Source organism: Bos javanicus, chromosome 18 (genome assembly GCF_032452875.1).
Source record: "Bos javanicus breed banteng chromosome 18, ARS-OSU_banteng_1.0, whole genome shotgun sequence".
In the NCBI taxonomy this organism is placed as follows: domain Eukaryota; kingdom Metazoa; phylum Chordata; class Mammalia; order Artiodactyla; family Bovidae; genus Bos; species Bos javanicus.
This window is the reverse complement of record NC_083885.1, coordinates 63,664,145-63,691,168: the sequence shown is the minus strand read 5'-3', so window position 1 is coordinate 63,691,168 and position 27,024 is coordinate 63,664,145. Positions and strand designations below refer to the sequence as shown.

The 27,024-nt window shown below is 52.5% G+C and overlaps 2 protein-coding genes across 12 annotated transcripts in view; both read right to left on the bottom strand.

Moving 5' to 3' along the window:
* The window catches only part of LOC133231130 (leukocyte immunoglobulin-like receptor subfamily A member 6), a 28,686-nt gene extending 22,949 nt beyond the window's left edge, over positions 1 to 5,737 (bottom strand). Inside the window, exons 1-10 of one of the 11 annotated variants that reach the window (XM_061389400.1) lie at positions 5,505 to 5,711; positions 5,317 to 5,352; positions 4,856 to 5,140; positions 4,413 to 4,715; positions 3,903 to 4,195; positions 3,371 to 3,677; positions 1,978 to 2,094; positions 930 to 972; positions 813 to 850; positions 478 to 530 (exon numbers count right to left, since the gene is read on the bottom strand). In XM_061389400.1, the coding sequence (XP_061245384.1) occupies positions 478 to 530; positions 813 to 850; positions 930 to 972; positions 1,978 to 2,094; positions 3,371 to 3,677; positions 3,903 to 4,195; positions 4,413 to 4,715; positions 4,856 to 5,140; positions 5,317 to 5,352; positions 5,505 to 5,538 (1,509 nt within the window). In that variant the 5' untranslated portion in view covers positions 5,539 to 5,711. The other 10 variants (XM_061389391.1, XM_061389407.1, XM_061389406.1 and 7 more) reach the window with 10 other exon arrangements.
* A 16,538-nt stretch (positions 5,738 to 22,275) lies between these two features.
* On the bottom strand, positions 22,276 to 27,024 carry LOC133231140 (leukocyte immunoglobulin-like receptor subfamily A member 6). The gene is given in 7 exon segments (XM_061389423.1): positions 22,276 to 23,275; positions 24,365 to 24,667; positions 24,895 to 25,191; positions 25,408 to 25,712; positions 25,844 to 26,126; positions 26,300 to 26,335; positions 26,488 to 27,024. Coding segments are annotated over 7 exon segments (1,380 nt in total). The 5' UTR covers positions 26,522 to 27,024; the 3' UTR covers positions 22,276 to 23,153.

Below are 27,024 nucleotides of genomic sequence, written 5' to 3'. Positions count from 1 at the left end.
CCTCCCGAGTCTGCCTGCCCCAAGCGCCCAGTGCCGTCTCTTGATTTACTTTCCTCATCAGCACCTTGCATTCTGGGACTCCGCCAGCTTGTTGGCGTGGGGCCCCTCTCACCACGAGCTGAGCGCCTGCCGTACCTGCAGGGCCTGGGGGGTGGCGCCCGCTCTCCCATGCCCTTTGCTGGGGGGTGACAGAGGGGGGCCTGGGCCATGTGGGCCATCCACTGATGCACGCGTCCTCATGAGACCTGGGGCTGCACCCCTACACCAGAAGGTCAGCCAGAGGACATGGCGCCCTGAAGGAGGGGCCGTGAGGTCACAGGGCAAGGGGAGGGTGGGGTCACATCAGGACCCAGGGAGCCGGGAAGGAGGGGTGGGGTGGGCGTGGCTGGAGCTGGAGTGTGAGCACAGCAACGCGTGCGCTGGGCTGAGTTTGGCAACAGGAGGTCTGTGGTGGCCAGACGGGAGCAAGGGTCTCACCCGATGGTCCAGCTGCAGCCCCACCTCAGAGTGTGTGTCACTCACGGCAGCATCTGCAGCAGAGCAGAGGGCACCGCTAGGTAGGGTTCAGAGAGCCTCAGGGCTGGAGCCCCCGCCCTGCACCCTGGGTGGGGGGCTGCTGTGTAGTCTCCCACCCTTCTGAGCATCCCCCCCACGGCCTCCAGAGGTCTCTGTGCCCCCCCGACCCTGCACCCGAAAGTGCTGTGTGGGGTTTCAGTCCCCAGCCCCGGTCCCCCATCCTTCTGAGCATCCCCCCCCCCACTGCCTCCAGAAGTCTCTGTGCCCTCCCGTGGGCCGCCGCCTCTCCTGCTCACAGATGGCCTGGTCCTGGGCGCCTGTGGCTGGGCTGGAGCTGAGGAGGAGACACTGTGTCAGGGGGAGAAGGTGGGGTGTTGTGGGTGGGGCTCTGGGGGTGTTGGGGCAGGAGTTACCTGCTCTGCGGGCCCCTGTCCTCAGGCCCTGGGTCTGCCGCCCCTGTCGGAGGTTGGAAATCAGCCTCAGCCTGGGCTGGGTCTCGGGACAGAGGCTCGCCCCCAGGGACATGGTGCCCCCGCCCTCCACGTGGGATTCAGGAGGAGAGAAGGCAGCCTGGGTTCGTGGTGCATGTCAGTTCGTGACATTGAGAAGGAGGGGAATGGCTTAAATGAGTGCACGTGGGCTGACAGTGGGTGTTTTTTTCCACTAGATTTTCAGATTTGAGATTCTGGAAAAATTTTTTAATGAAATATCGTTGATTTGTAATATATTAGTTTCAGGCATACAACATATGATTCAATGTTTTTATAGGTTATACTCCATTTAAAGTTATTACGAAATAATTGCTACATTCCCTGTGCTATCCAGTGTATCCTTCTTGCTTATTTCATACACAGTAGTCTGTGTCTCTAGTCCACACCCCTCATCTGCCCGACCCCCCGGTAACTATTAGTTATTTTTCTGTATCAAGGACTCTGTTTCTGTTTTTCATATATGTTCCTTTGTATTATTTTCCAGATTCAGTATGTACCAATGCTATCATAAAGCGTTTATGTTCCTCCGAGTTATTTCAGTAAGCGTAATACTCTCTAGGTTCATGTATGCTGTTGCAAATGGCAGAGTTTCCTTCTTTTTATGGCTGAGTAATATTCCATTGTATGTATATGTGGGCATATATACACACACACACACACACACACCACATTTTCTCTGTTCATTCATCTGTTGCTGGACAGTTGGGTTGGTCACATATCTTGGCTATTGTAAATTGGCTACATGAATATTGGAATGTTTGTATCTTTTCAAATTAGTGTTTTCATTTTATTGAAACATATACCCAGCAGTGGATTTTCTGGACCATATGATAATTCTGCTTTTACTTTTTAAGGAACCTCCACATGGTAGGAAAAAAAATTTTAAGCTGACTGTTCCCATGTCCTTGTTTTCCCTCTTTCTGATGCCCTAAGGCCTCCAGGGGTCCGAGTCACCCCGTTCCCTACTCACCCAACTTCCTGCCTCTGTCCTGACCCCGGTGTCGGAGGAAGAGGAAGAGGAGGACGAGGAGCAGCAGGACGAAGGTCACCGAGACCCCGATGAGGACACTCAGGTACCACGTGAGGCCTGGGGCACCAGAGACGCCTGAGTGAGCCTAGGGTGCCGTTTAGCTGGGCACCTGCTGTGTGCAGACTCGTGCTGGGGTCTGTGCGTCCATCTCCAGCCCACCCGACCCATTTGCAGACGAGGAGACTGAGGCCCAGAGAGGGAGATCACTCAGGGGCCCTGGTGACCCAGCCTGGAGGTGGCAGAGCCGGGACTGGAACCAGGGCCGTGGGCACCCTGAGCTCCTCCTGAGCTGGCCCCCAGGAGGACACCAGCTTTCTGCTCTGGGGACCCCTCACCTGCAGGGGGCTGTCCGAGGGTCTCAGCTGGAGCTGAGGGTCCTCCCTTGTCCCGTCCCCTCCCCCACCGCAGCGGGGGCGGGGGAGGGGCGGGCTGCGTGGAGGGGCCTCTGGGTCCTCCCCTCCCTCCCCACACGCTGCAGTGGAGGGCACAGATCCCCACAGTCACCTCCTCGGGGGCTCCCTGTGCTCCTCGTCCGATGCGGAGTCACACCCAGGTCAGAACTGAGGAAATCTAAGATCTGGGGCACGGGTCTCTCCTTTTACACTGGGAGAAGCTGAGGCCCGCACGGGGGTGTGGTGACGGTGAGGGAGTCCACATCAGAGTCTCCAGAGGCGCCTGAACCGGGGGCATATTCAGCCCTGCTCCTCCCCAGACCCGCCACCACGTCCCCAAAAGCCTGCTCCCCTCTCTGCAGTTTCTGACTCCACTGAGGGGTGGAGCTGATGGAACTGATGCCTGGAGGCCCATGGGGGTCAGGAAGGAGGTGGGGGCGGGGCCGCTTTCCCCCTCCACAGCCGTGCTCCCCCGGCCTGGGCCCCCGGACCCCTGCCCCTTCACCCAGCAGCTCAGAGCCCCTGAAGCCTGTGTTTCCCGTTGATGACCTGAGGGGGTATTAGATCTTCCGGCTCCCACACTGCCCTGGGCTGGGCTGTCTCCCCTGAGCATAGAGCCCCGAGACTCCATAGGTTCGAATCTGGGGTGTGGCTGGGAGAATGGGACCTTAGGAGGTTGAGCCCAGGAAGGGGTGCACCGGGCCGACCCGGGGTCCCCACCTCACTCCCCTCTGCCCTGCATGGCCCTGTGGCCTCCGCGAGACCCTCGCACTGGCCACCTGCCCTTCCGGGACCCCAGTGCGGGAGGAAGGGGCGGGGCACGGGCTCCGAGGCCCCTCCCCCAGGGGGCCCCTCCCTCAGCGCCCCCTCCTCCACCACCGCACTGGGCTCCCAGGGCAGAGCCCCGAGCTGCTGAGTGAGACGGACAGACTGGGCCTCACCTGAGACCACGAGCGCCAGGGGCTCACTGGGCTGTGACAGCAGGTAGGGGTCTGTGCTGAGTGAGCCGTAGCACCTGTAGGTGCCCCCGTGGGCTGAGGTCACAGGGCTCAAGGAGAACTCGGCCTGGTACCGCCCGGCTTGGTCCTGGGAGCGGAGACGCAGGGGGCGATGGGCTGCCCCCTCCTTGGACAGAAGGAAGGTGTCCGTCCTCTCTCCTGACTGACACAGCAGGGTCACGGTCTCCCCCGGAGCCACCGAGGGCCCTGGTCTCACCGAGAGGGAGGGTCTGTCTCTGAGCCGTCCTGCAGAGAGGAAGGGGGTGCGGGCGCCAGGCCTGGTTCTGAGCGAAACTCCTCGGGCCTCTCTGGTCCCTCAGCGCTGTCTCTGTTTCTCAGAGTCTCTCCCGTCCCCACCCCGTCTCTCTGTCCCTCCCCGGGATCCCTCCCCCTGGTCCCAGCATCACCCCTGGGGCTCCCCGGTGGGGCCTGTGCAGAGTCTGGTCCCCGACTTACCCGCTGTCTCCTCTCCTGCCACCAGCAGCTCCAGGGGCTCACTGGGGGCCGACCACTCGGAGGAGAGGCCGTGTCCACCGTAGCATCTGTACCGGCCCCCGTGAACGGTGCCAACTGTGCCCAGGGGGAAGTCGGCCTGAGAGTGGCCCTCCTGGGGCCTCTGGGCAGGGCGCTGGGGGAGGTCCTGTCCCCCCACCTTGGACAGAGCGAATCTGGTGTAGCTGACATCAGAGTGACACTGGAGGGTCAGGTTCTGTCCAGAGGTGACGACAGGGCCCTGCGGGGTCAGGAGGGAGGGCTTCCCAGACAGCCCTGGGGAGAGACACGCGCTGGGTTGTAGGGAGCACTGCCCCTGTGGACCCCCTCTCCCAACCCGGCCCCAGGCCTCGCCGTGTCTCAGTCTGTGTGTCTGTCCTGTGAGCCCCACGCTCCTCTCCCCACCCTCTCACAGGGGCTCCCCTGGGAGCAGAGACCCCAGTACGTTGTCTTGTCTGCACAAATGTATGGGGTCAGGACAGGACTTCCTCACCTGGGACCAGGAGCTCCAGGGGGTCGCTGGGGGCTGACCACACCCTGGGGGTGTGCCTGTAAAAGCCGTAGCATCTGAACGTCCACCTGTGCCCGGGGGTCACGGGGCCCACAAGGAACAGGGCCTGGGTCTGCCCGTCGGGGTGTCGCTGTCCAGCCAGGGTCCAAGAGGACTTGTCTTCTCCTTCTTTGGTCAGAAGGAATATGTTAAATCCCTGACGGGAGCCACACTGGAGGGTCACGCTCCCTCCCGAGGTCACCACAGGATTCGGCAGGGCTGAGAGGCTGGGTTTGCCGTACAGTCCTAGGAGAGAAGGAGGCAGCTGGTTCCGTGGGGCTCCCACCCTTCTGTCTCCCTATCGAAGGCTGGGCTGTGAGAGTGACACCCCCTGAGAGCAGACCCCCTCCTGATGGCAGAGCCCGAGGCCCCCGAGAGTCCCTCACCTGTCACCACCAGCTCCAGGGGGTCACTGGGCTCTGACCAGCCAGTGGGGGTGCTGTAGTAGCACCGATAGCTCCCTGAGTGGTCCTGTCCCATGTGTTGGATGGAGAACCTGGCCTTGTCCCGGGGCTCCAGGGGTTTCTGTCTGTCCCAGAGAACCGGGCTTCCCTCTTTATCAAGACGGAACTCCTGGGCCCACAGGGTCCCCCAGCACCAGATGGTCACGGGGCTCCCCCAGAGGACCACAGAGCCTGGCTCAGCCCAGATGGTGGGTTTGGGGAGGGTCCCTGGAAGGAAATCAGAGGCCGGCTCACCAGGAGTCCCCCCCATGCCCCGGCTCTCAGCCCAGACGTCCCAGACTACCCGTCCGTCCGTGAGCCCCGAGCTGCCCTCCCCCTGCCCACAGCCTGGGGGTGACCTTGTCCCCACGAGAGGAGGGAGCTGGGCCCTGGGACAGACTCACCGGCCTGCACCTGGGTCCTCAGGCCCACACTCAGCCCTGGAAGAGAGCGCCCTGTGAGAGGTGTGCCCTCAGCCCTGAGCAGCACCTCTCCACCCCGGGAGCCTCCTGGGCCCTGGGGTCCCCTGATGGAGCAGGCTGGCTGGGGGGGTCCCTCCAGACCAGGGTCCCCCTGCCCCTCCTCATCTCACCGAGGCAGAGCAGGGCAGAGAGCGCGGGGGCCATGGCGTCTCCTCCCTGTGGTCCAGGCTGTGAGGATGGAGGAAAACTGGGTGTCCTCCGGACAGACAGACCACAGGGTGTGTCCTCTCTGGGGCTTGGGCTTCCTGTCACACGGCTGTCACATCAGCGTCCCCGCAGGAAGGGGAACAGCCTCTTCTTGAAAGCCTGGCTTCGTCCCCGTGACAGTCCCAGTGTGTTCCTGAGACGCCCTTTCCAGTTGAAGTCATCCAGGACGCGGCCTTCTCTTTGTCAGCCTCGCCTCGGGGTCTGCCTCCTCCTCTGCCCGCCTGTCAGCAGGTCCCTGAGGGGTCTTCACCCTGAATGGGGTCACCAGGCCCTGGAGATGCTTCGGGGAGGATGCCAGCCCCTGCGGCCCACAGGACTCAGATTCCCAGAGAAACTTTTTTTTTTTTTTAATTGGAGGATCGTTACTTTACAATAAGGTGCTGGTTTCTGCCATACAGCAGCATGGATCGGCTGTGTGTGTCACATGCCCTCCCTGTAGAACCTCCCTCCCCTCTAGGTTGTCACAGAGCCCCTGTGTGAGCTCCCTGAGTCTCACGGACATTCCCCCATGGTGTATTTTACACGTGCTGGTGTGCACGTTTCCATGCTACTCTCTCCATTCGTCCCACACTCTCCCTCCCCTCTGTGTCCACAAGTCTGCTCTGTATGAGGGACACACGGTCAGCGTCACCCTGGGCTCAGTGGAGTCCATGTGGCCAAGAGCCCAGAGGAGATGCTCAGGGAATAAGGAAGGAAACTGACTCCTCCCCTGCCCCGGAGTGTGGGTTTTCCCTGTCACAGCCCCCTTCGGGGTGTCTCTCTTTATCGCATCACCGTCCAGCCTGCCTTCCTGGGAACAAGCCCCTGGGTGCTTCCTGCCTCCTTGGGGCCCCGGGGTCCTGGGGCTCAGTCTCCTCCCGGTCTTGTCATCACCTGAAAGCTTTAGAGGGTATTGATTGTGGTCAGAGCTCTCACTCTGATGGAGAACAGATACTCCTGTAAACGTGTGCCCGCTGCTCATGTAACCTGGGGTGGCGGTGCCGTTTCTCTGCGCCTGAGGTTCCTCCCTTGCCTGTTGTCCAGACCCCAGCCCTCAGAGGGGCTGCGGGCTCTTGCTGCCGTCATCATGGTCAATTTACAGACGAGGTGACGGCAGGAGAGGGTGGACGTGAAGGGCTGCGGAATGAGACTACACCGAAGGGGGTGAGTGTGGTGCCCACCCAGAGCCTCCTCTGCTCCTAACTCTGAGATGTGCTTGGAGAGTGTTTCCGAAACACCACAGACAAGGGCAGAAAGAAAGTTCCCCAAATGGAGGGGAACCACAGCAAAGCACGGGAGGTAGGCGGTGTGGCCCCGGCTTGGGGATCATCTGGAGGTCAGAGGAAGGTTTCCACCCATGTGGACACACAGAGGGAACCATCGTCACAGAAAAATAAAGGGAGGCAAGTATGTGGATAATTTTGTAGAAGAACAGGTGGTTACTGAAAAGAGGTGAAAATTTTCAACGTGAACAATCCAGTAGATTGAACACGTTAAAAAGTCATGCAGCAAGAAGGCAGCTGAGCAGCCCGGTATGAAGTCGGAGCACAGCATTGAGGAAATGGTCCAGAATGCAGCACAGAGAGCAGACAGGGAGATTCAGGAGAGGCGGGCCTGTGCTGAGGGCCAGTGTGGTATCTGTCGTAAGTGTCAGATGGGAAGACGCTCACGACAGATGGAAGACACTCACGACAGACGGCAAGGGCTGAGGAAGCAAATAACGGAGCCTCCTTTACTGAGGAGAACCGACCTGCGAAGGGCGGGGACTCATGCTGTGCACGTGACACCCGAGGGCCGCCCTGCTGGGTCCCTGACTGAGACTCGGCGCTCCTTACTTAGGGGCCCGGGCGGGATCACCAGCCAGGGATCCAGACACGGCACACTTCAGCTAAAGACCCCACACCCTGCAACGGAGAGCCTGTGTGGGGCAGCAACGTCAACAAATAGGTTAATTAACTACATGGTAAAAAAAGTAACATCCATATTTTGACCTTTCATAGTAAACTGAGAAACTAAAGGTTAATTTTAAAAAGTATATTGCACTGAATTACAGAATTTGAAACAGTTAATTCTAAGTAGATTTCAACTGAAAAAAAAAAAAAATCAAGGCGGACTGGACTGAGGCCCTAAAAATGTCTTGAAATACTTCTTGTGGAAAACGCAGATTATCAAGAGAATGACCAGCCCACTGGGAGCAGACTGCCCCTACCAAAAGGGGGTGCTAAAGGATACTGGAGCCATGCTGTCAGGGAATTAACCGGGAAGAGTTCCCCCTGAGTCGGAATACTTGCAAGGGGCAGAAGTGAGAGCTTCATGCAGAGCACATCCCCAGCTTCCAGGAGGTTCGGCACCGCCTCCTGCTGTGGGCTGTGCCTCAGCCACAACCCACCAGGTCCTGAGAGAGGAGGTGGGCTCTGGGGGCATGGGGCCCTTAACCTTGACAAGCGTTTTCCTCTGCTAGTACTTGAGTCACACACTGGATTCCAAATAGGAAGTGTTCTCAAGCAACTTGATAAAAAGAGAATGAGCGTGAGAGAAGGCATTTCCAGAGGTGCAAGTTCTTGGATATTGACGGTTTTCACACAGAAAGGAATACTGAGAGATGGCAGAGAGACAGTGAGATGCAACAGAGAGGAACGCATGGCTGAAAATGGGCTTTGGAAAAGTACACAGACAAACACTTGCACGCATAAACACACCCACACGTGTGCATGGAGAGAGACGTGCGCATGCCCACCCATGTGTATATGAGTACCCAGAGTTCAGTAAAGCACGGTTAGAACTTTGTCTTTTCTAAAGAAGGGGGAGAATGCATACATGTTCAGAAATAAAAATGTAAATATGTATTTTAAGCACGAGAGCAAGTGCCTAAAATGAGAAGTGGAATAACTCCAAATGTGCCTGCTGTAATTAAATGAAAGAAAACCTTTTCAGTTTTAGTGAGGTATAATTGACAAAATTGATGCTGTAGAGAGCAATATTGCCTAGGAACCTGGAATGTCAGGTCCATGAATCAAGGCAAATTGGATGTGGTCAAACAGGAGATGGCAAGAGTGAACGTTAACATTGTAGGAATCAGCGAACTAAAAGGGACTGGAGTGGGTGAATTTAACTCAGATGATCATTATATCTACTACTATGGGCAGGAATCCCTCAGAAGAAATGGAGTAGCCATCATGGTCAACAAGAGAGTCCGAAATGCAGTACTTGGATGCAATCTCAAAAATGACAGAATGATCGCTGTTCATTTCCAAGGCAAACCATTCAATAGCATGGTAATCGAAGCCTATGCCCCAACCAGTAATGCTGAAGAAGCTGAACGATGCTATGAAGATCTATAAGACCTTTTAGAACTAACACCCCCCAAAATATGTCCTTTTCATCATAGGGGACTGGAATGCAAAAGTAGGAAGTCAAGAAACACCTGCAGTTACAGGCAAATTTGGCCTTGGAGTCCAGAATGGAGCAGGGCAAAGGTTAATAGAGTTTTGCCGAGAGAACGCACTGATCATAGCAAACACCCTCCTCCAACAATGCATGGTCATGTATGGATGTGAGAGTTGGACTGTGAAGAAGGCTGAGCGCCAAAGAATTGATGCTTTTGAACTGTGGTGTTGGAGAAGACTCTTGAGAGTCCCTTGGACTGCAAGGAGATCCAATCAATCCATTCTGAAGGAGATCAGCCCTGGGATTTTTTGGAAGGACTGATGCTAAAGCTGAAACTCCAGTACTTTGTCCACCTCTTGCGAAGAGTTGACTCATTGGAAAAGACTCTGATGCTGGGAGAGATTGGGAGCAGGAGAAGAAGGGGACTACAGAGGATGAGATGGCTAGATGGCATCACTGACTCGATGGACATGAGTCTGGGTGAACTCCAGGAGTAGGTGATGGACAGGGAGGCCTGGCATGCTGGGATTCATGGGGTCGCAAAGAGTTGGACACGACTGAGCAACTGAACTGAACTGAACTGAAGCTTCATGTGCCTCTCCTGGTTGGGAGGCTGTGAACAATCACATGCGTAGCACAGGAGTCTGAACAAACCTGTCAGGCAAGCTAGAAAGTCATCAGAGGGGTTTGAATTGAAACACTCCTATTATGCCCAGGAGACTTATAAACTAGAGTTGTAAGTGGATTTTCTTCATAGAGAGGTAGTCGGGTTGATTTCCTTACAGAGTATGGTGGTCGGGGATAGCCCCCTGTGAATGTCAGAGGAGTTGGTAAAAGTCATAAAATAGTAAAACAGACAGATTCTGGTTTTGGGGTAGATGCTCAGGCAGGTCTAGGGGGCCCCTCGAGCCCTGACTCGCTTTGCCTGTCAGGGCTCTCCCGCATGAACTTGTCATGGATGGGAACTCCCTTGCTGGCTCCCGGCACCTCACCGGGCCAATTAATAATGTCTGCTCTGATTCTGGCCATAAATTTGAGCTTTTTTCTATTACTCAAGCTCAATCAGAGCATCAAGAAAAGTTTCAGCAAAGGAGGAAAATTCACCCATAATTATGGGATGGATTTATATAGATAACACCAGGCTATGGTAATTTAGGTTTAAAGTCTCCTCTGTGTCGGAAACAATTAAATCATACTACGGACAATCAGTCTAGTAACACTAGAAAGTGGGGCTATGTGCCTTATAGATGGTGCCAATATATAATTTCTCTGGAAGATCAAGATTCTACAGAGCAGACTAAGTCAGGTGACCTGAGATATACTGGGCTACATCTAATGGAAGCTCTTAAGTCTTACTTGTGACTTTACTAATAGTGCTGGCTATGTTATTTGTATTTCACCTGTTTTATAAAATTGCTGTTTCTTGCACTGTCAAATGGGTGTGTGAGGCCTCTAATAGAATAATATATAGTGCCATATGAGATCAATGATGGTAACAGTGTAACTCTAGATATGGGAAGAAGCAACAAGAGGGAATATTTTCCTGGACCAAGAGGCTAGCCAGACAGGTGGTCCAGAGCATTTTGGATACTGTTTTATGGCCTAGTCCAGTAACAGCACATTGAGTGGCCTGTCAACAAAATCTTTGCCAAACCTGAGAACGGATATTCTCAGCACCATGGGTCAAAATGGTCATGAAATGCCCCCCTGAAAATCATGGTCAAGTTTATGAGCAAAAAGGGGCTCTGCCAACTGAAGACTGACACTTGCCATCTACAAAGACTAAATCATGGCCGCTGCAACTGCCAACTGTCAACGCCCCTGAAAGGAGTTCAGGGTGAAAACCAGGAATGAGGCACTCTGTGCTCTGGGAAAAACTGGCAGAACAGGCCTTCAGATAGTTAAATCTTTTCAGGAGAAGATTTTACGAGTTCCAATTCTTGCATCTTCTCATGCCTAGAGAAACACTGACATCATTAACTGTGAAATCTGCTCTGGCTATTAGGAAAAGTTTACAATTAAAAGTCAAAATAGAGTAGCTATGGTTCAGATATCCTGGGAAATACCTAGGTGATGCTATGGGTGTGCTTTCAGATTAGACCTTGTATTGCTAAACACTTGAGTTTTCTGAGTCGTGTCAGGCTTGGATGCCACCATTCTCAAAACAGTGTCTGCTGGAAGCTAGTAACTGCGACCTTACTTTTTATAAAACTAGGCAACTGGCTACCTGTCTCCCTGAAGTGCCAGGTCCAGACTGGGTTTCAGGCTTATTCTTCTAAAAAGAAATGAGATTTATTTTGTCTTCTAAATTCCAGTTATCACTCCTCCAACTACTTCTAACTGCGTCTGTTACACCAAAATGGCAGACCAAGGGATTGAGATTTTAATCATACAAGACTCAGATCTAGAACTTGGAACTCAGAAATACTTCCAATTCAGTGTCTATACTCCAAGCTGAGGCAGTCCTATGCTCCATTTGGACAGGAAATTATCCCAGTCATAGCTGCCTAGTTCCCTAAATTAAAACTGAGTAGAACTCAGTAGGGCTCTGGAGTAGAGATCTGTTCCGTGTTCTCCATTTCTTGTCTGTAGGATATAGGCTTCATTCAGCCTCCTTGACCTTCCCTGAGTTCCAAAGGGTGGATCCAAACAACTGCTAATTAGGGAAGGAAGGGGATACAGAAACAGGAGAAACAATCAAAGGTTGGTACAGCCTGCAGACAGGGTCCTGGTTCCTACTCAAAGAAATATGCATAACAATGTCTTTTTTAGTTCTTCTACAGAACTGGAGCCCCCACCCAGGTGGAGGATGGTAACTTCAGACTGAACACAAGATTCCTGGAACACAGCTCTGTTGCCCCACCACCAACCAATCAAAAAGGATCACACACCCTTCAACCCTCACCCCAAATGTTGCCTTCTGTTTCCAGGACCAGAGATGACCATCCTGTTAGGTCTCCTGTTTGGCCCTGTCTATTTCATCTCTGAGAGGAGCCAACAGTTTCACACTAAATTGCTGTTACTAAAAGGGTGGAAGCTGGTTTCAGATGTGGAACACCCCAACTTAGATCAGGGACAGAGAGACAGACTTCTGCTCTGCTAGGCAGGCCTACGCCCATGCATAGCAGGAAGAAGTTACAGAAGAAAGAGACCTCCACCCCAATTCCCAACAAGTATCTTGAGTAAAAAGTCTCTCAGCGGGGAGTTGTTAGGGGAAGCACACTGATTGAAACCGCCCACCCTGGCCAGGCACCACAGTAACCATTTCCATGAGTTGTTTTATGACAGGAGATCCTGATAAGGAACACGGAACTAATAAGCCGCCACCAACCTGAAGAGCTCGGGAAAGGTCTAAAGGAGACACCGCGTGTCCCTCCACTTCCCATAATCCCTCTCGCTAGCATCCATCTTGGCTGAGCGATGCGTGTGCCACCAGGAAAGACTCTGAATTAGAGTGATTGGTCAAAGACCACCTGGAAACTAATCCCATCACCATAAAACCCCACACTGTGAGCCACGTGGCAGAGCAGTTCTCCTGGGTTCCCTTACCCTACTGCTCTCCACCCGGGTGCCCTTTCCCAATAAAATCTCTTGCTTTTTCAGCACATGTGTCTCCTCGGACAATTCATTTCTGAGTGTTAGACAAGAGCCCAGTTCCGGGCCCTGAAAGGGGTCCTCCTTGCAACAGTTCTTGTCGGTTTTCTGCTCATCTGAGGTGTTGCAGCTCACTAGCTGGATTCTGCAGTTTGCATAAATGTCATGAGGCCCAGATAATCCCGGTTTATCAGTGTTTCTGAGTGAGATGAGGGCTGGGAGTTCCCAATCGGCCATCTTGCATAAAGTGCTGATTAAAATTTCTGAAATGTGTCACAGTGAGGCCAGAAATGGGAAATGGAAATGATAGGTAACTAGTGTGCGTGCTCAGTCACTACAGCCGTGTCTGACTCTTTGCGACCCCACGGCCTGTAGCCTGCCATGCTCCTCTGTGCATGGGATTCTCCAGGCAGGAATACTGGAGGGGGTGGCCATGCCCTCCTCCAGGGGATCTTCCCCAACCAGGGACTGAACCCAAGTCTCTTATGTCTCCTGCACTGGCAGGGGGCTCTTCACCACTAGTGCCCCCTGGGAAGCCCTGATAGTCCACATACACGGAAAACCGAGAAGAGTAAGCAGGTATCGGGCGCCGTTTTGGAATGAGAGAAACGGAGTGATGGTAGGCTGCTCTTGGGCTCCCCAGGCAGCTCAGGGGTAAAGAACCTGCCTGCCAGCGCAGGAGGTGCAGAGACTCACGTTCGATCCCTGGGTGGGGAAGATTCCCTGGAGAAGGACATGGCAGCCCACCTACATATTCTTGCCTAGAGAATCCATGGACAGAGGAGCCTGGCAGGCTACTGTCTGTGGAATCACAAAGAGTTGGATACGACTGAGCGCGCGCACACACACACACACACACACACACGAAGAGACTACAGACCCAGACAACACCGCCTGCCCACTCCCCAGACCAGGGTGCCCCCTCCCTCGGTTCTGCAGTTTGTGTGTGTAGTCTTCAGGGTTTTGTAAATGCAGTATCACGTCATCTGCATACACGGACAGTTTTGCCTCCTCCCTGCCGCCAAGTTGAATCGTTTTTTGTTTTTTGCCTGATTGCTCTGACTAGGACTTCCAGTGGTATGTTGAACACAAATGGTGAGAGTGGGCATCCTTATCTTGTCCCATAGTTTTAGAAAGGCTTTCAGCTTTTTACCTTTGAGTACTGTGTTGACTGTGTGCTTGTCATAAATAGGATGTCTCACTTTGGCTAGACTTTTTATGATGAATGTGTTGCAGGAAGGCGGACCCCTTCCAGGGCCCAGAACTGGGCTCTTGTCTAACACTCAGAAATGAATTATCCGAGGAGACACATGTGCTGAAAAAGCAAGAGATTTTATTGGGAAAGGGCACCCGGGTGGAGACCAGTAGGATAAGGGAACCTAGGAGAACTGCTCTGCCACGTGGCTCACAGTGTGGGGTTTTATGGTGATGGGATTAGTTTCCAGGTGGTCTTTGACCAATCACTCTAATTCAGAGTCTTTCCTGGTGGCACACGCATCGCTCAGCCAAGATGGATGCTAGCGAGAGGGATTATGGGAAGTGGAGGGACACGCGGTGTTTCCTTTAGACCTTTCCTGAACTCTTCCAGTTGGTGGTGGCTTATTAGTTCCGTGTTCCTTATCAGGATCTCCTGTCATAAAACAACTCATGCAAATGGTTACTGTGGTGCCTGGTCAGGGTGGGCGGTTTCAATCAGTGTGCTTCCCCTAACAACTCCCCGCTGAGAGACTTCATACTGAAGATACTTGTTGGGAATTGGGGCGGAGGTCTCTTTCTTCTGTAACTTCTTCCTGCTGTGCATGGGCATAGGCCTGCCTAGCAGAGCAGAAGTCTGTCTCTCTGTCCCTGATCTAAGTTGGGGTGTTCCACATCTGAAACCAGCTTCCACCCTTTTAGTAACAGCAATTTAGTGTGAAACTGTTGGCTCCTCTCAGAGATGAAATAGACAGGGCCAAACAGGAGACCTAACAGGATGGTCATCTCTGGTCCTGGAAACAGAAGGCAACATTTGGGGTGAGGGTTGAAGGGTGTGTGATCCTTTTTGATTGGTTGGTGGTGGGGCAACAGAGCTGTGTTCCAGGAATCTTGTGATCAGTCTGAAGTTACCACCCTCCACCTGGGTGGGGGCTCAAAGACACTGTTATGCATATTTCTTTGAGTAGGAACCAGGACCCTGTCTGCAGGCTGTACCAACCTTTGATTGTTTCTCCTGTTTCTGTATCCCCTTCCTTCCCTAATTAGCAGTTGTTTGGATCCACCCTTTGGAACTCAGGGAAGGTCAAGGAGGCTGAATGAAGCCTATATCCTGCAGACAAGAAATGGAGAACACAGAACAGATCTCTACTCCAGAGCCCTACTGAGTTCTACTCAGTTTTAATTTAGGGAACTAGGCAGCTGTGACTGGGATAATTTCCTGTCCAAATGGAGCATAGGACTGCCTCAGCTTGGAGTATAGACACTGAATTGGAAGTATTTCTGAGTTCCAAGTTCTAGATCTGAGTCTTGTATGATTAAAATCTCAATCCCTTGGTCTGCCATTTTGGTGTAACAGACGCAGTTAGAAGTAGTTGGAGGAGTGATAACTGGAATTTAGAAGACAAAATAAATCTCATTTCTTTTTAGAAGAATAAGCCTAAAACCCAGTCTGGACCTGGCACTTCAGGGAGACAGGTAGCCAGTTGCCTAGTTTTATAAAAAGTAAGGTCGCAGTTACTAGCTTCCAGCAGACACTGTTTTGAGAATGGTGGCATCCAAGCCTGACACGACTCAGAAAACTCAAGTGTTTAGCAATACAAGGTCTAATCTGAAAGCACACCCATAGCATCACCTAGTTATTTCCCAGGATATCTGAGCCATAGCTACTCTATTTTGACTTTTAATTGTAAACTTTTCCTAATAGCCAGAGCAGATTTCACAGTTAATGATGTCAGTGTTTCTCTAGGTATGAGAAGATGCAAGAATTGGAACTCGTAAAATCTCGTCCTGAAAAGACCTAACTATCTGAAGGCCTGTTCTGCCAGTTTTTCCCAGAGCACAGAGTGCCTCATTCCTGGTTTTCACCCTGAACTCCTTTCAGGGGCGTTGACAGTTGGCAGTTGCAGCGGCCATGATTTAGTCTTTGTAGATGTAGATGGCAAGTGTCAGTTTTCAGTTGGCAGAGCCCCCTTTTACTCATAAACTTGACCATGATTTTCAGGGGGGCATTTCATCCCATGGTGCTGAGAATGTCCATTCTCAGGTTTGGCAAAGATTTTGTTGACAGGCCACTCAATGTGCTGTTACTGGACTAGGCCATAAAACAGTATCCAAAATGCTCTGGACCACCTGTCTGGCTAGCCTCTTGGTCCAGGAAAATATTCCCTCTTGTTGCTTCTTCCCATATCTAGAGTTACACTGTTACCATCATCGATCTCATATGGCACTATATATTATTCTATTAGAGGCCTCACACACACATTTGACAGTGTAAGAAACAGTAATTTTGTAAAACAGGTGAAATACAAATAACATAGCCAGCAGTATTAGTAAAGTCACAAGTAAGACTCAAGTTAAGAGCTTCCATTAGATGTAGCCCAGTATATCTCAGGTCACCTGACTTAGTCTGCTCTGTAGAATGTTTATCTTCCAGGGAAATTGTATATTGGCACCGTCTACAAGGCACATAGCCCCATTTTCTAGTGTTACTAGACTGACTGTCCTTAGTATGATTTAATTGTTTCCAACACAGAGGAGACTTTAAACCTAAACTACCACAGCCTGGTGTTATCTATATAAATCCATCCCATAATTATGGGTGAATTTTCCTCCTTTGCTGAAACTTTCTTGTTGTTCTGATTGAGCTTGAGTAATAGAAAAAAGCTCAAATTTATGGCCAGAGTCAGAGCAGCCATTATTAATTGGTCTGGTGAGGGGATCCCATCTAGTAATATCACAGTAACCTGAATATGACTATATTGTAGTAGAGAAATTTAACAAGGTAACCCAGAACTAGACACAGGTAATTGGCCACAAATCCAACAATTGAATTGATTTCTAAAACTAGCATAGAATCAGGCCTATGATAGAAAAGCATTTGATTTATATGCAAAGGTCTAAGAAGTCAAGAAAACATAAATGGTCGTATGAATCAGGTCCAGCATCTTGGGCAAGCTGTCTACCTCTGATGTCGTCATCTTCTCATCCTGGTGTAGTGTAGTTTCTCCTGCTTAAGCATCATTTAAGGTGAAATCAGGTCAGCTGTCTTCTCTGTAAACCAATCCAGTGTAGGGGCCTTTGGAAGTGGGAATTAATCTAAGAATTAATTTCCCTTCAGTTTCATTGTGTGTGAGCTAGGTAAGAGTACCTGGTAAAAAGTCCTTCCATCCAGGTTGGAGACAGTCCCTTAAATTATGTCTTTTTCCAGCCCTGGTTGCAGGTCATGAGGCATCTGATCTTCATCCAAAGATAGATTACTGAGATAAGCTTCAGAAACAAACTTAGGGTGTTCTTTAAGAATTCAATTAAATTGTACATTAATATCACGTAACAGCAAAGAACTATCTAAGAGATGAGTCTTACTAGATGCAGACCTCCATTAACAAACTTGGATTTAACATTTTTTGAAATATCTTTTTCTCTCTAGAGTTACCCTCATTTTTATCAAATATAACCAAATGAAGGCTAGCTTGTTTGAAAAATAGGTCTGTTCTCACTAATTTTGGTCTGGTGATTTTTATAACCATAATTGATTATGGACTTTTTATTTTGCTGAAACATTTATAGAGTCTCAGACTGAACTTTTAAAATAAAACACGGCTGGGAAACTCACACCAAAGGCTTATCACAGATTTTGCCTAACAAATCTAAGTGAATTCTTCCCTTTTTAAGGTTTCAAAAATTTCTTGAGATCTTTGTACCCATGAGATAACATTCCTAACTCATTTGATAAAATTACTGGAAACCTAAGAATTTCCCATTTTTTGGAGGAGTCACATAGAGAGAAAACATAATTGTTTTGTTTATAACATTTAATTTTACCAAAGTTTTGTCCTAATTCATTTGAGGGGAAGGTTTTCCCTACTCCCTGAAAACCCGTAATTTTTCAGATAGAAACCATAAAAGTTATAAGCATATTTGCTGCTTCATTCAGTCCTTTTGTTAACTTTTGTGAAGTCATCAGGTTTTCTGTTAGAATACCAGGACATATCAGAATGTTAAGAACCCCATATAATTTCCAGGATATCTGTATTAGTAATTTTACCATACATTATAACATGAGCGGATTTATTACTCATTTGATAATCTTTTTCATATGATTTAACCAACCAAATAAACACAGTTTAATATCTCTCTTTGGGATGTTTCAGGGGCCCTCTGAAGCATCCCAAAGTTAGCTAGAGGTCAAAGGAACTTCAAAAGAATTCGATTTAGGAAGTTTTACCGAAAAGATCAATTAAAAGCGTTTAGAACATTTGGTCAGATTTAGTCAACGTCGATGGGTGCATCATTTAGCTTGTTGATATGTCACAATGGGCGTAAATACCCAGGTTCAAGGTCTAGTGAAAGGCAGCTCCGCCATCTTGGACCTAGTTGGCTCTAACCAGTTTTCTTATGGCTGTGTCATTCCTAACAAAATCCATTTATCTAACTAGTTGTAATCCAATTTTAGAAAATCCTGATCATGCATAACTCTTTTTAATATTTTTCATACCCCCCCTTTTTTTAAACTGAAAACACACTTCCTACTTCCCTTTAGCAACCAAGAACTAACTTTTATATTAGTATTTTATAGATTGGTGACCATAAATACCAGTGATAATTTCTAAAACCCTTGCTTTCTTAGAACATTTTAGGATGGCACCAAACATTATTCATTTATAGTCCCAAATCTCTTTAATTTCTCTGTAAAAGGAAATGAGTGTTTAGTAGTAAATGTTTTAAAATCTTATTTTATTTGGAAATGACCTAACTACTCAATAGACTTCCAACACTTAGCACACTTGGCACAACCCTTAGAAATTTAAGTTACGCCAATCTGGAGAGAGTATTTTAGACAGATATTTCTAAAGAATAATTATTCTTAATAGAATTTATATAAAAGCTCATATCTCATTTACATTTTTTAGAAGTTACTTCACTCGAGGTAATTTCCTTGTTGACAGACTTGTAACAGATATAATATTTAACTTAAATTAAACCTAGGTACAATGAAAATATTCTATTTAGTGTTAATTACTCTAAGACATGTCTATATTAGATAGGTCAACAAACAAACATTAATATCAGGTATTTAATACTGAATATTCCCCAGTTCACATGAACCTGGAATTTATCGTTTAATTTAGAATTATTTGATTTGTAAGCGCTTACCTTTTTTAAGCCAAATAAATAGAGCTCATTTACAAATTAACCTCAAAAATATTACCCAGAGACAAATACATACCAAGACATATTTATACAGACACAGTGCAAGATCTAGCTTCATTTTCTAAGTTTAGTCATAAATTAGATATTACAATATAAAATTTACTAGTTTATGAAAAAAAAAAAAACAGTTGAAATAAATAAAAATTTAAAAATCTTTTTCCCTTTTCCCTCAGTCTCAGGACTTAGAGATGGTCTAGATAAGTGTTCCTGAGAGCCCTGGTCTCAAGGCACAGGGAAAGAAAATCAAGTTCTAACAAAATGCCAGCAGGTCTAAACCAAATGGTGGCCAGACAAAGCAAAATGACGATCAAAAATAACACAGAACACAGAGTTAAAACACACACATATAAACCTGGGAGTCTTCATCAGACACTCCCTTAAATACAAGAATACAGTATCTCAGAAAACCTCCTATAGAGACACAGAACTTCAGATCAAAGATTTCAAAGGGAGGAAAGGAAGCCAGGTTGAAAGAAGAAGGGGGAGGAGGCGGGAGAGGGGGCAAAAGGGGTGGCCTTACAGACGTCTCCTGCCACCTACAGACACCCAGGTGTGATGGGACGTTTCCCTGGGCCTCCAGAGAAGGGAGGACTAGAACTCAGCCCTACCAGAAATCAGACCAGACCAGAATCAGAATTCGAGTTCTCTGCCAAGAGGAGGTGATCAGTCTCCAATCCTCAGCTCAGGCTGAGGGCCCTTCGACCAGATTCCTGCGTCCAGGACCAGGGGACTAGAAAAACAGGGAAGGATAGGAAGGGTTAAGGAGAGGAAAGAGAGAGGGAAGAAGAGAGAGGTCAATAAAGTCTCTTCTTCCTTACTGGTCGGGGCACTCTGGCCAGTTGTCTGCATCAGGAGGAGACCAGGGACAAAAGGGTCCCAGTTGTGGCCGCTGGGTCTGGTCCATTGTCAGGCAAGCTGACCCCTGAGTACCCTGAGTGGTCAGGATGTCAGTCTCAGCCAAGAAGAGTCCCCACCAGAGTTGCCATTTGTTGCAGGAAGGAGGACCCCTTCCAGGGCCCGAAACTGGGCTCTTGTCTAACACTCAGAAATGAATTGTCTGAGGAGACACATGTGCTGCAAAAGCAAGAGATTTTATTGGGAAAGGGCACCTGGGTGGAGAGCAGTAGGGTAAGGGAACCCAGGAGAACCGCTCTGCCCTGTGGCTCACAATGTCGGGTTTTATGGTGATGGGATTAGTTTCCGTGTGGTGTTTGGCCAATCATTCTACTTCAGAGTCTTTCCTGGTGGCGCACGCATCGCTCAGCCAAGATGCATGCTAGCGAGAGGGATTCTGGAAAGTGGACGGAAACACGGTGTCTCCTTTAGACCTTTCCTGAACTCTTCTGGTTGGTGGCGGCTTATTAGTTCCATATTCCCTATCAGGATCTCCTGTCATAAAACAACACATGCAAATGGTTACTATGGTGCCTGGCCAGGGTGGGCGGTTTCAATCAGTGTGCTTCCCCTAACAACTGGATGTTGAATTTTATCAGTGCTTTCTCTGAACCTATCAAGATGAGCATGTTGTTTTGTCTTTTCTCTTGTTGATGTGGTGATTCACATTGATCGATTTGCACGTGTTGAATTATCCTTGTGACCCTGGTATGAATCCAGGTTGATCATGGTGTGTGATTCTTTTTGTGTGTTGTTGAATTCGGTTAGCTAATATTTTGTTGTGCGTTTTGCATGTATGTTCATAGAGCACTTTGTTCTGTAAGTTTTCTTTTTTGGTTGTGTCTTTGTCTGGTTTAGGCATCGGGGTGACGGTGGCTCATAGAAAGATTTTGGGAGTGTTTCGTCTTCTTCAGTCTCCTGGGAGAGTGTGAAGAAGGTCATATAAGTTCCTCTTTGTTAGTTTGGTAGAAGTCCCCCGTGAAGCCATCCAGTTCTGGCCTCTGGTTTGCATGGGGTTTTCATGGATTCTGTGTCGCTTACAGTGGCCGGTCTGTTCAGGCTGTCTGCGTCTTCTTGCCTCCGTTCTGGCGGGCTGTGTGTCTCTAGAGACTCGTGTGTGTCTTCCAGGTTTGCTGTTGGATGGCTCAGCACACAGTGGTTCTTAGTACTCTCTTATAAACTTTTGTATCTCTGAGATATCAATTTTAAAAATTAATTATTAATTAGTTTTGGCTGTGCTGGACTTCCCTGGTGGCTCAGATGGTAAAGAATCTGCCTGCAATGCAGGAAACCTGGGTTCGATCCCTGGGTGGGGAAGATCCCCTGGAGGAGGGCAATGCAACCCACTCCAGTATTCTCACCTGGAGAATCTCACGGACAGAGGAGCCTGGTGGGCTACAGTCCATGCGGTCTCAGAGTTGGACACGCCTGAGGGACAGAGGACGGTGCTGGGTCTTCCTCGCTGCCCAGGGGCTTTCCTCCCGTTGAGCTGAGCTCAGGAAGCTTTTCTCTTCGCTGCGGTGCCTGGGCTCCTTGCTTTGATGGCGTGTCTTGTTGCAGGGCAGGGCTCTGGGCCCGCGGGCTCAGCATTTGCGGCCAGCGCGGGATCTTCTCGCAGCAGGGACGGAACCCGCGTCCCCTGCGTTGGCAGCTGGATTCTTATCCGCCAAGCCACCAGGGAAACCCGGTAGCAGCTCTTGTTCCTCCCGTCTCAGTTCTTATTTTGTGTATTGAGTCCCACGTAATGCCTTTTGAATTTGATGTGATGCACTGGACTCCTACAGTCGTGTTTCACTTATTCACCATCATGCTTGAAAACTGACCTGTGTTCCTGTAGCAGTCCAGCTTTGTGCGTTTTTTGTATAAAATTACGTCACATATATACACACCAAACCATTCATTTTGGTGAAAGTGATTTCTGTAACTTTTCCTACTGTGAACAACCCACGTGTCCACATACTGCTTGTACATGTGTGGCCGTGCACGCATCTTCCTCTGGGTTATACAACTGTGGGCCAGTGCTGTGTCTTCCCTTTAACTGAGAGTTGCTGTCGACTCTCCAGATTGACCGGGCTGATGAGTACACCTGCCCCTGATGTGCTGGGATTCGTCAGAGTCAGCCTTGTCTCCTCCATCGTTTTCTCTTTCCCTCTCTTACAGATGAACTAGGAGGTGGGCATCTCATTTCAGGGTCCCTGGGGCATAAAACTGAGGTGCAGACGATCCTATATGATTGTAATGAGAAGGACACATCTGTGCCCATGGGGCCATCGGTGGGGGCTTGCTACACCAGACTCGCCCTGTAGGAAAATCCACCTGCTCCTTCCTTCCCACCCGGCCTTCAGCACATTCACCCGGGCTCCTTGAGGTTGGCCACGGAGTGCGTTCGCCCCAAAGGAGACACACATTTCACACTGGGCTCTTTAAGCATTTATTGCCTGATGATTTTGTCTGTGCTGGGTCTGTGTTGCTGCGGGGGTGTGTCTGGTTATGTGAGTGGGGCTGTTCCCTCGCTTTGGTGTCTGGGCATCTGCAGCACTGGCCTCTCTGGCGGTGCATGGGCTCCAGGACGTGCCGGCCTCTGTCGCTGCGGCTCATGGATTCAGTTGCTCCCTGGCGTGTGGGGTGTTCAGGATCACGGATTGAACCCGTGTCTCTTGCATTGGCTGGCAGATTCTTCACTACCAGGGAAACCCCATATCAAGGCTCTTTACAAAACGATATATTCCTGAGCTCATTTACCAGTGTAGCCCTGACGGTCACTTCAAACGCCAGGGTGTCCCTTCACACTGACAGTGTTTCTGGAGAGACTACAGCGGGTGTCCTCGGACAAGGAGGAGGGGCATGCAGGGTCCAGAGGGGGCTCAGGGAAGAGTTTAGGATCCAACTGTTCCAAACAGGGCCCCATTTAACCCATTTATTCAGTTACTTTAACAGCATTCTGTTTCTGAGAAGAGATGGAGGTCATTGCGCACACCAGAGAGGGCGGGCATGAAAATGAGGCTCACATCCTCCATGCGAGTGGACACAGCCTGGGGGCATGCAGGGTGGGGACCCACCCCTGCCATGTGGGATGCGCCTCGGGCCAGGGGTGAGAGCAGCCGGGAGCCGGGGTGTCCTCCCCAGGAGGGAGGGGGCCCTGTGAGCAGAGGCCGAGCCCCCTGGGGACGCCTGGGCCTCCTCCCACCCTGCGGCTCATCTCTCCCCCAGGGTCAGAGGCTCATCCAGAAGCTCCTACACCGGAAGCTTGCGCCCCGGGCTCCTGCGCTCTGGGTGGTGCGGGGTCCCGGTGCTCAGCTCCGGGCTGCGTCTCGGGCTCCTCCGTGGTCGTGCCGAGCCTGGCAGAGAAGGATCCCGAGGAGCAGCAGGACCGAAGCCGCGAGGCCCATCCGGGTGAGATTCTGCACCGTGTAGTCTGGGGTGAGGGTGCACAGGTCAGCGCCGGCCCCGTTACTCACTGTGTGTGCCCAGGGCACCGGCCTCCCGTGAGAAGACGCAGCCCCGAGCCCAACTCCTGACAGGGACGCTGTCCTTGTTCACACTCGCTGGTCTGACAGCGGTGCTGGGGGAGGGTATCAGCCGAGCCCGAGTGTCGTGAAGGGAGGCTGTGGGTGGGCCGTGTCCTCCTCGGGAGAGTCCTGGGGTCTCTCTATCTTACTGTCTCAGACGTTCCTGTCAGGACCCTGAGCTGAAGGAGCTCCGACAGCACAGGGTGGGGTGGGGCCCTCCCCTGAGCCGTGGTCTGTGGGGTCCCGGGGAGGACCCCTATGAGCGGTGGTCTGTGGGGTCCCAGGGTGCGGCCCGCCCCTGAGTGGTGTTTGCAGGGTCCTGGGGTGGGACCCCGCCCCTGATCAGTGGTCTGTGGGGTCCCGGGGTGGGACCCAACCGTGGCTCCCACGGATCCACCTCCCCCTACAGACGCTCGCTCAGCCCTCTGTGTCTGCCAGCTGGACTCTGCCCGCGGGAGGAAGTGATCCCTGCAGCCTCCGGGGGCAGGATGTGGTGGGGGCGGACCTGCTTCTCCACAGACTGAACCCCATCCAGCAGCCTCAGGCCCCTGCAGCCTGTGGCTCTGGCGCCATCTCTGCCTGACTCCCCGCTGCCCCTTGACGATCTGAGGGGCCTTGTCCTCCTAGAGAATGTTAAAATGCCCTGGGGTGAGCTGTCTCCCCTGAGCAGAGAGCCCCGAGACTCCCCAGGTTCGGATCTGGGTCTGTGGCTGGGAGACTGGGTCCTGGGAATGAGCCCAGGAAGGTGTACGCCGGGCTGACCCGAGGACCCCACCTCACCCACCTCTGCCCTGCACGGCCCTGTGGCCTCCCCGAGACCCTCCCACTGCCCACCTGCCCCTCCGGGACCCCAGTGCGGGAGGAAGGGGCGGGGTGTGGGCTGCGAGGCCCCTCCCTCAGGGGGCCCTCCTTCAGCGCCCCCTCCTCCACCACCGCCCTGCGCTCCCAGGGCAGAGCCCCGAGCTGCTGAGTGAGACGGACAGACTGGGCCTCACCTGCGACCACGAGCGCCAGGGGCTCGCTGGGCTGTGACAGCAGGTAGGGGTCTGTGCTGAGTGAGCCGTAGCACCTGTAGGTGCCCCCGTGGGCTGAGGTCACAGGGCTCAAGGAGAACTCGGCCTGGTACCGCCCGTCTTGGTCCTGGGAGCGCAGACGCAGGGGGCGATGGGCTGCCCCCTCCTTGGACAGAAGGAAGGTGTCCGTCCTGTTTCCTGACTGACACAGCAGGGTCACATTCTCCCCCGGGGCCACCGAGGGGCCCGGCCGCACCGAGAGGGAGGGTCTGTCTCTGAGCCGTCCTGCAGAGAGGAAGGGGGTGCGGGGGCCGGGCCTGGTTCTGAGCGAGACTCCGCGGGCCTCTCTGGCCCCTCAGCGCTGTCTCTGTTTCTCAGAGTCTCTCCCCTCCCCAACCCCTGTCTCTCTGTCCCTCCCCGGGACCCCTTCCCCTGGTCCCAGCATCATCCCTGGGGCTCCCCAGTGGGGCCTGTGCACAGTCTGGTCCCCGACTGACCCGCTGGCTCCTCACCTGCCACCAGCAGCTCCAGGGTCTCACTGGGGGCCGACCACTCGGAGGAGAGGCCATGTCCACCGTAGCATCTGTACTGGCCCCTGTGGACGGTGCCAACCGGGCCCAGGGGGAAGTCGGCCTGAGAGAGCCCCCCCTGGGGCCTCTGGGCAGGGCGCTGGGTGAGGTCCTGTCCCCCCACCTTGGACAGAGCGAATCTGGTGTAGCCAACGTCAGAGTGACACTGGAGGGTCAGGTTCTGTCCAGAGGTGACGACAGGGCCCTGCGGGGTCAGGAGGGAGGGCTTCCCAGACAGCCCTGGGGAGAGACACGCGCTGGGTTGTAGGGACCGCTTCCCCTGTGGACCCCCTCTCTCGGCCCGGCCCCAGGCCTTGCCGTGTCTCAGTCTGTGTGTCTGTCCTCTGAGCCCCACGCTCCTCTCCCCACCCTCTCACAGGGGCTCCCCTGGGAGCAGAGACCCCAGTACGTTGTCTTGTCTGCACAAATGTATGGGGTCAGGACGGGATTCCTCACCTGAGACCAGGAGCTCCAGGGGGTCGCTGGGGGCTGACCACACCCGGGGGGTGTGCCTGTAAAAGCTGTAGCATCTGAACGTCCACCTGTGCCCGGGGGTCACGGGGCCCACGGGGAACAGGGTGTGGTTCTGCCCGTCGGGGGTTTGCTGTCCATCCAGGGCCCGAGAGGACTTGTCTTCTCCTTCCTTGATCAGAAGGAATCTGTTAAATCCCTGACTGGAGGCACACTGGAGGGTCACGTTCCCTCCCGAGGTCACCACAGGGCTCGGCAGGGCTGAGAGTCTGGGTTTGCCCTAGGATCCTAGGAGAGAAGGAGGCAGCTGGTTCCGTGGGGCTCCCGCCCTCCCCCCAGGGCTGGGCTGTGAGAGGGACAGCCCCTGAGAGCAGACCTCCTCCCGAGGGCAGAGCCCGAGGCTCCCTAGAGTCCCTCATCTGTCACCACCAGCTCCAGGGGGTCACTGTGCTCTGACCAGCCAGTGCAGGTTCCGTAGTAGCACCGATAGCTCCCTGTGTAGACCTGCCCCATGTAGTGGATGGAGAACCTGGCCTTGTCCCCGGGCTCCAGGGGTTTCTGTCTGTCCCAGAGATCTGGGTTTCCCTCTTTATCCAGATGGAACTCCTGGGCCCCCGGGGACCCCTGACACCAGATGGTCACGGAGCTACCCCTGGGGACCACAGAGCCTGGCTCAGCCCAGATGGTGGGTTTGGGGAGGGTCCCTGGAAGGAAATCAGAGGCGGGCTCACCAGGCGTCCCCCCCAGGCCCCGGCTCTCAGCCCAGACCTCCCAGACTCCCCATCCGTGAGCCCCGAGCTGCCCTCTCCCTCCCCGCAGCCTGGGGGTGACACCTGTCCCCACGAGAGGAGGGAGCTGGGCCTTGGGACAGACTCACCGGCCTGCACCTGGGTCCTCAGGCCCACACTCAGCCCTGGAAGAGAGCGCCCTGTGAGAGGTGTGCCCTCAGCTCTGAGCATTGCCTCTCCACCCCGGGAGTCTCCCAGGCCCTGGGGTCCCCTGACGGAGCAAGCTGGCCGGGGGGTCCCTCCAGACCAGGGCTCCTCCTGACCCTCCTCATCTCACCGAGGCAGAGCAGGGTGGGAAGCACGGGGGCCATGGTGTCTCCTCCTACGGTCCAGGCTGTGAGGATGGAGGAGACCTGGGTGTCCTCCGGACAGACAGACCACAGGGTGTGTCCTGTCAGAGGCTCAGGCTTCCTGTCACGTGGCTGTCACATCAGCGTCCCCGCAGGAAGGGGAACAGCCTCTTCTTGAAAGCCTAGCGTCGTCCCTGTGACAGTCCCAGTGTGTTCCCGAGACACCTCTTTGAGGTGTGGGCAAGCAGGGCGTGTCCTTCCCTCCGAGAGCCTCACCTTGGGGTCTGCTTCCTCCTCTGCCCGCCCATCAGCAGGTCCCCAGGGGTCCTCACCATGGACGGGTCACCAGGCCCTGGAGATGCTTCAGGGAGGATGTCAGCTCCTGCTCCGCGCAGGGCTCAGATCCCCAGACACACACGATGCGGTGCCCCCGCCCTGTCGTGCCCCTGCCCTGAGGGACAAGTCTGAGGACTCCTTGCTCCTCTAACCCCCAAGGCCAAGCCGGCCGCACAGAGCCCCGTCCC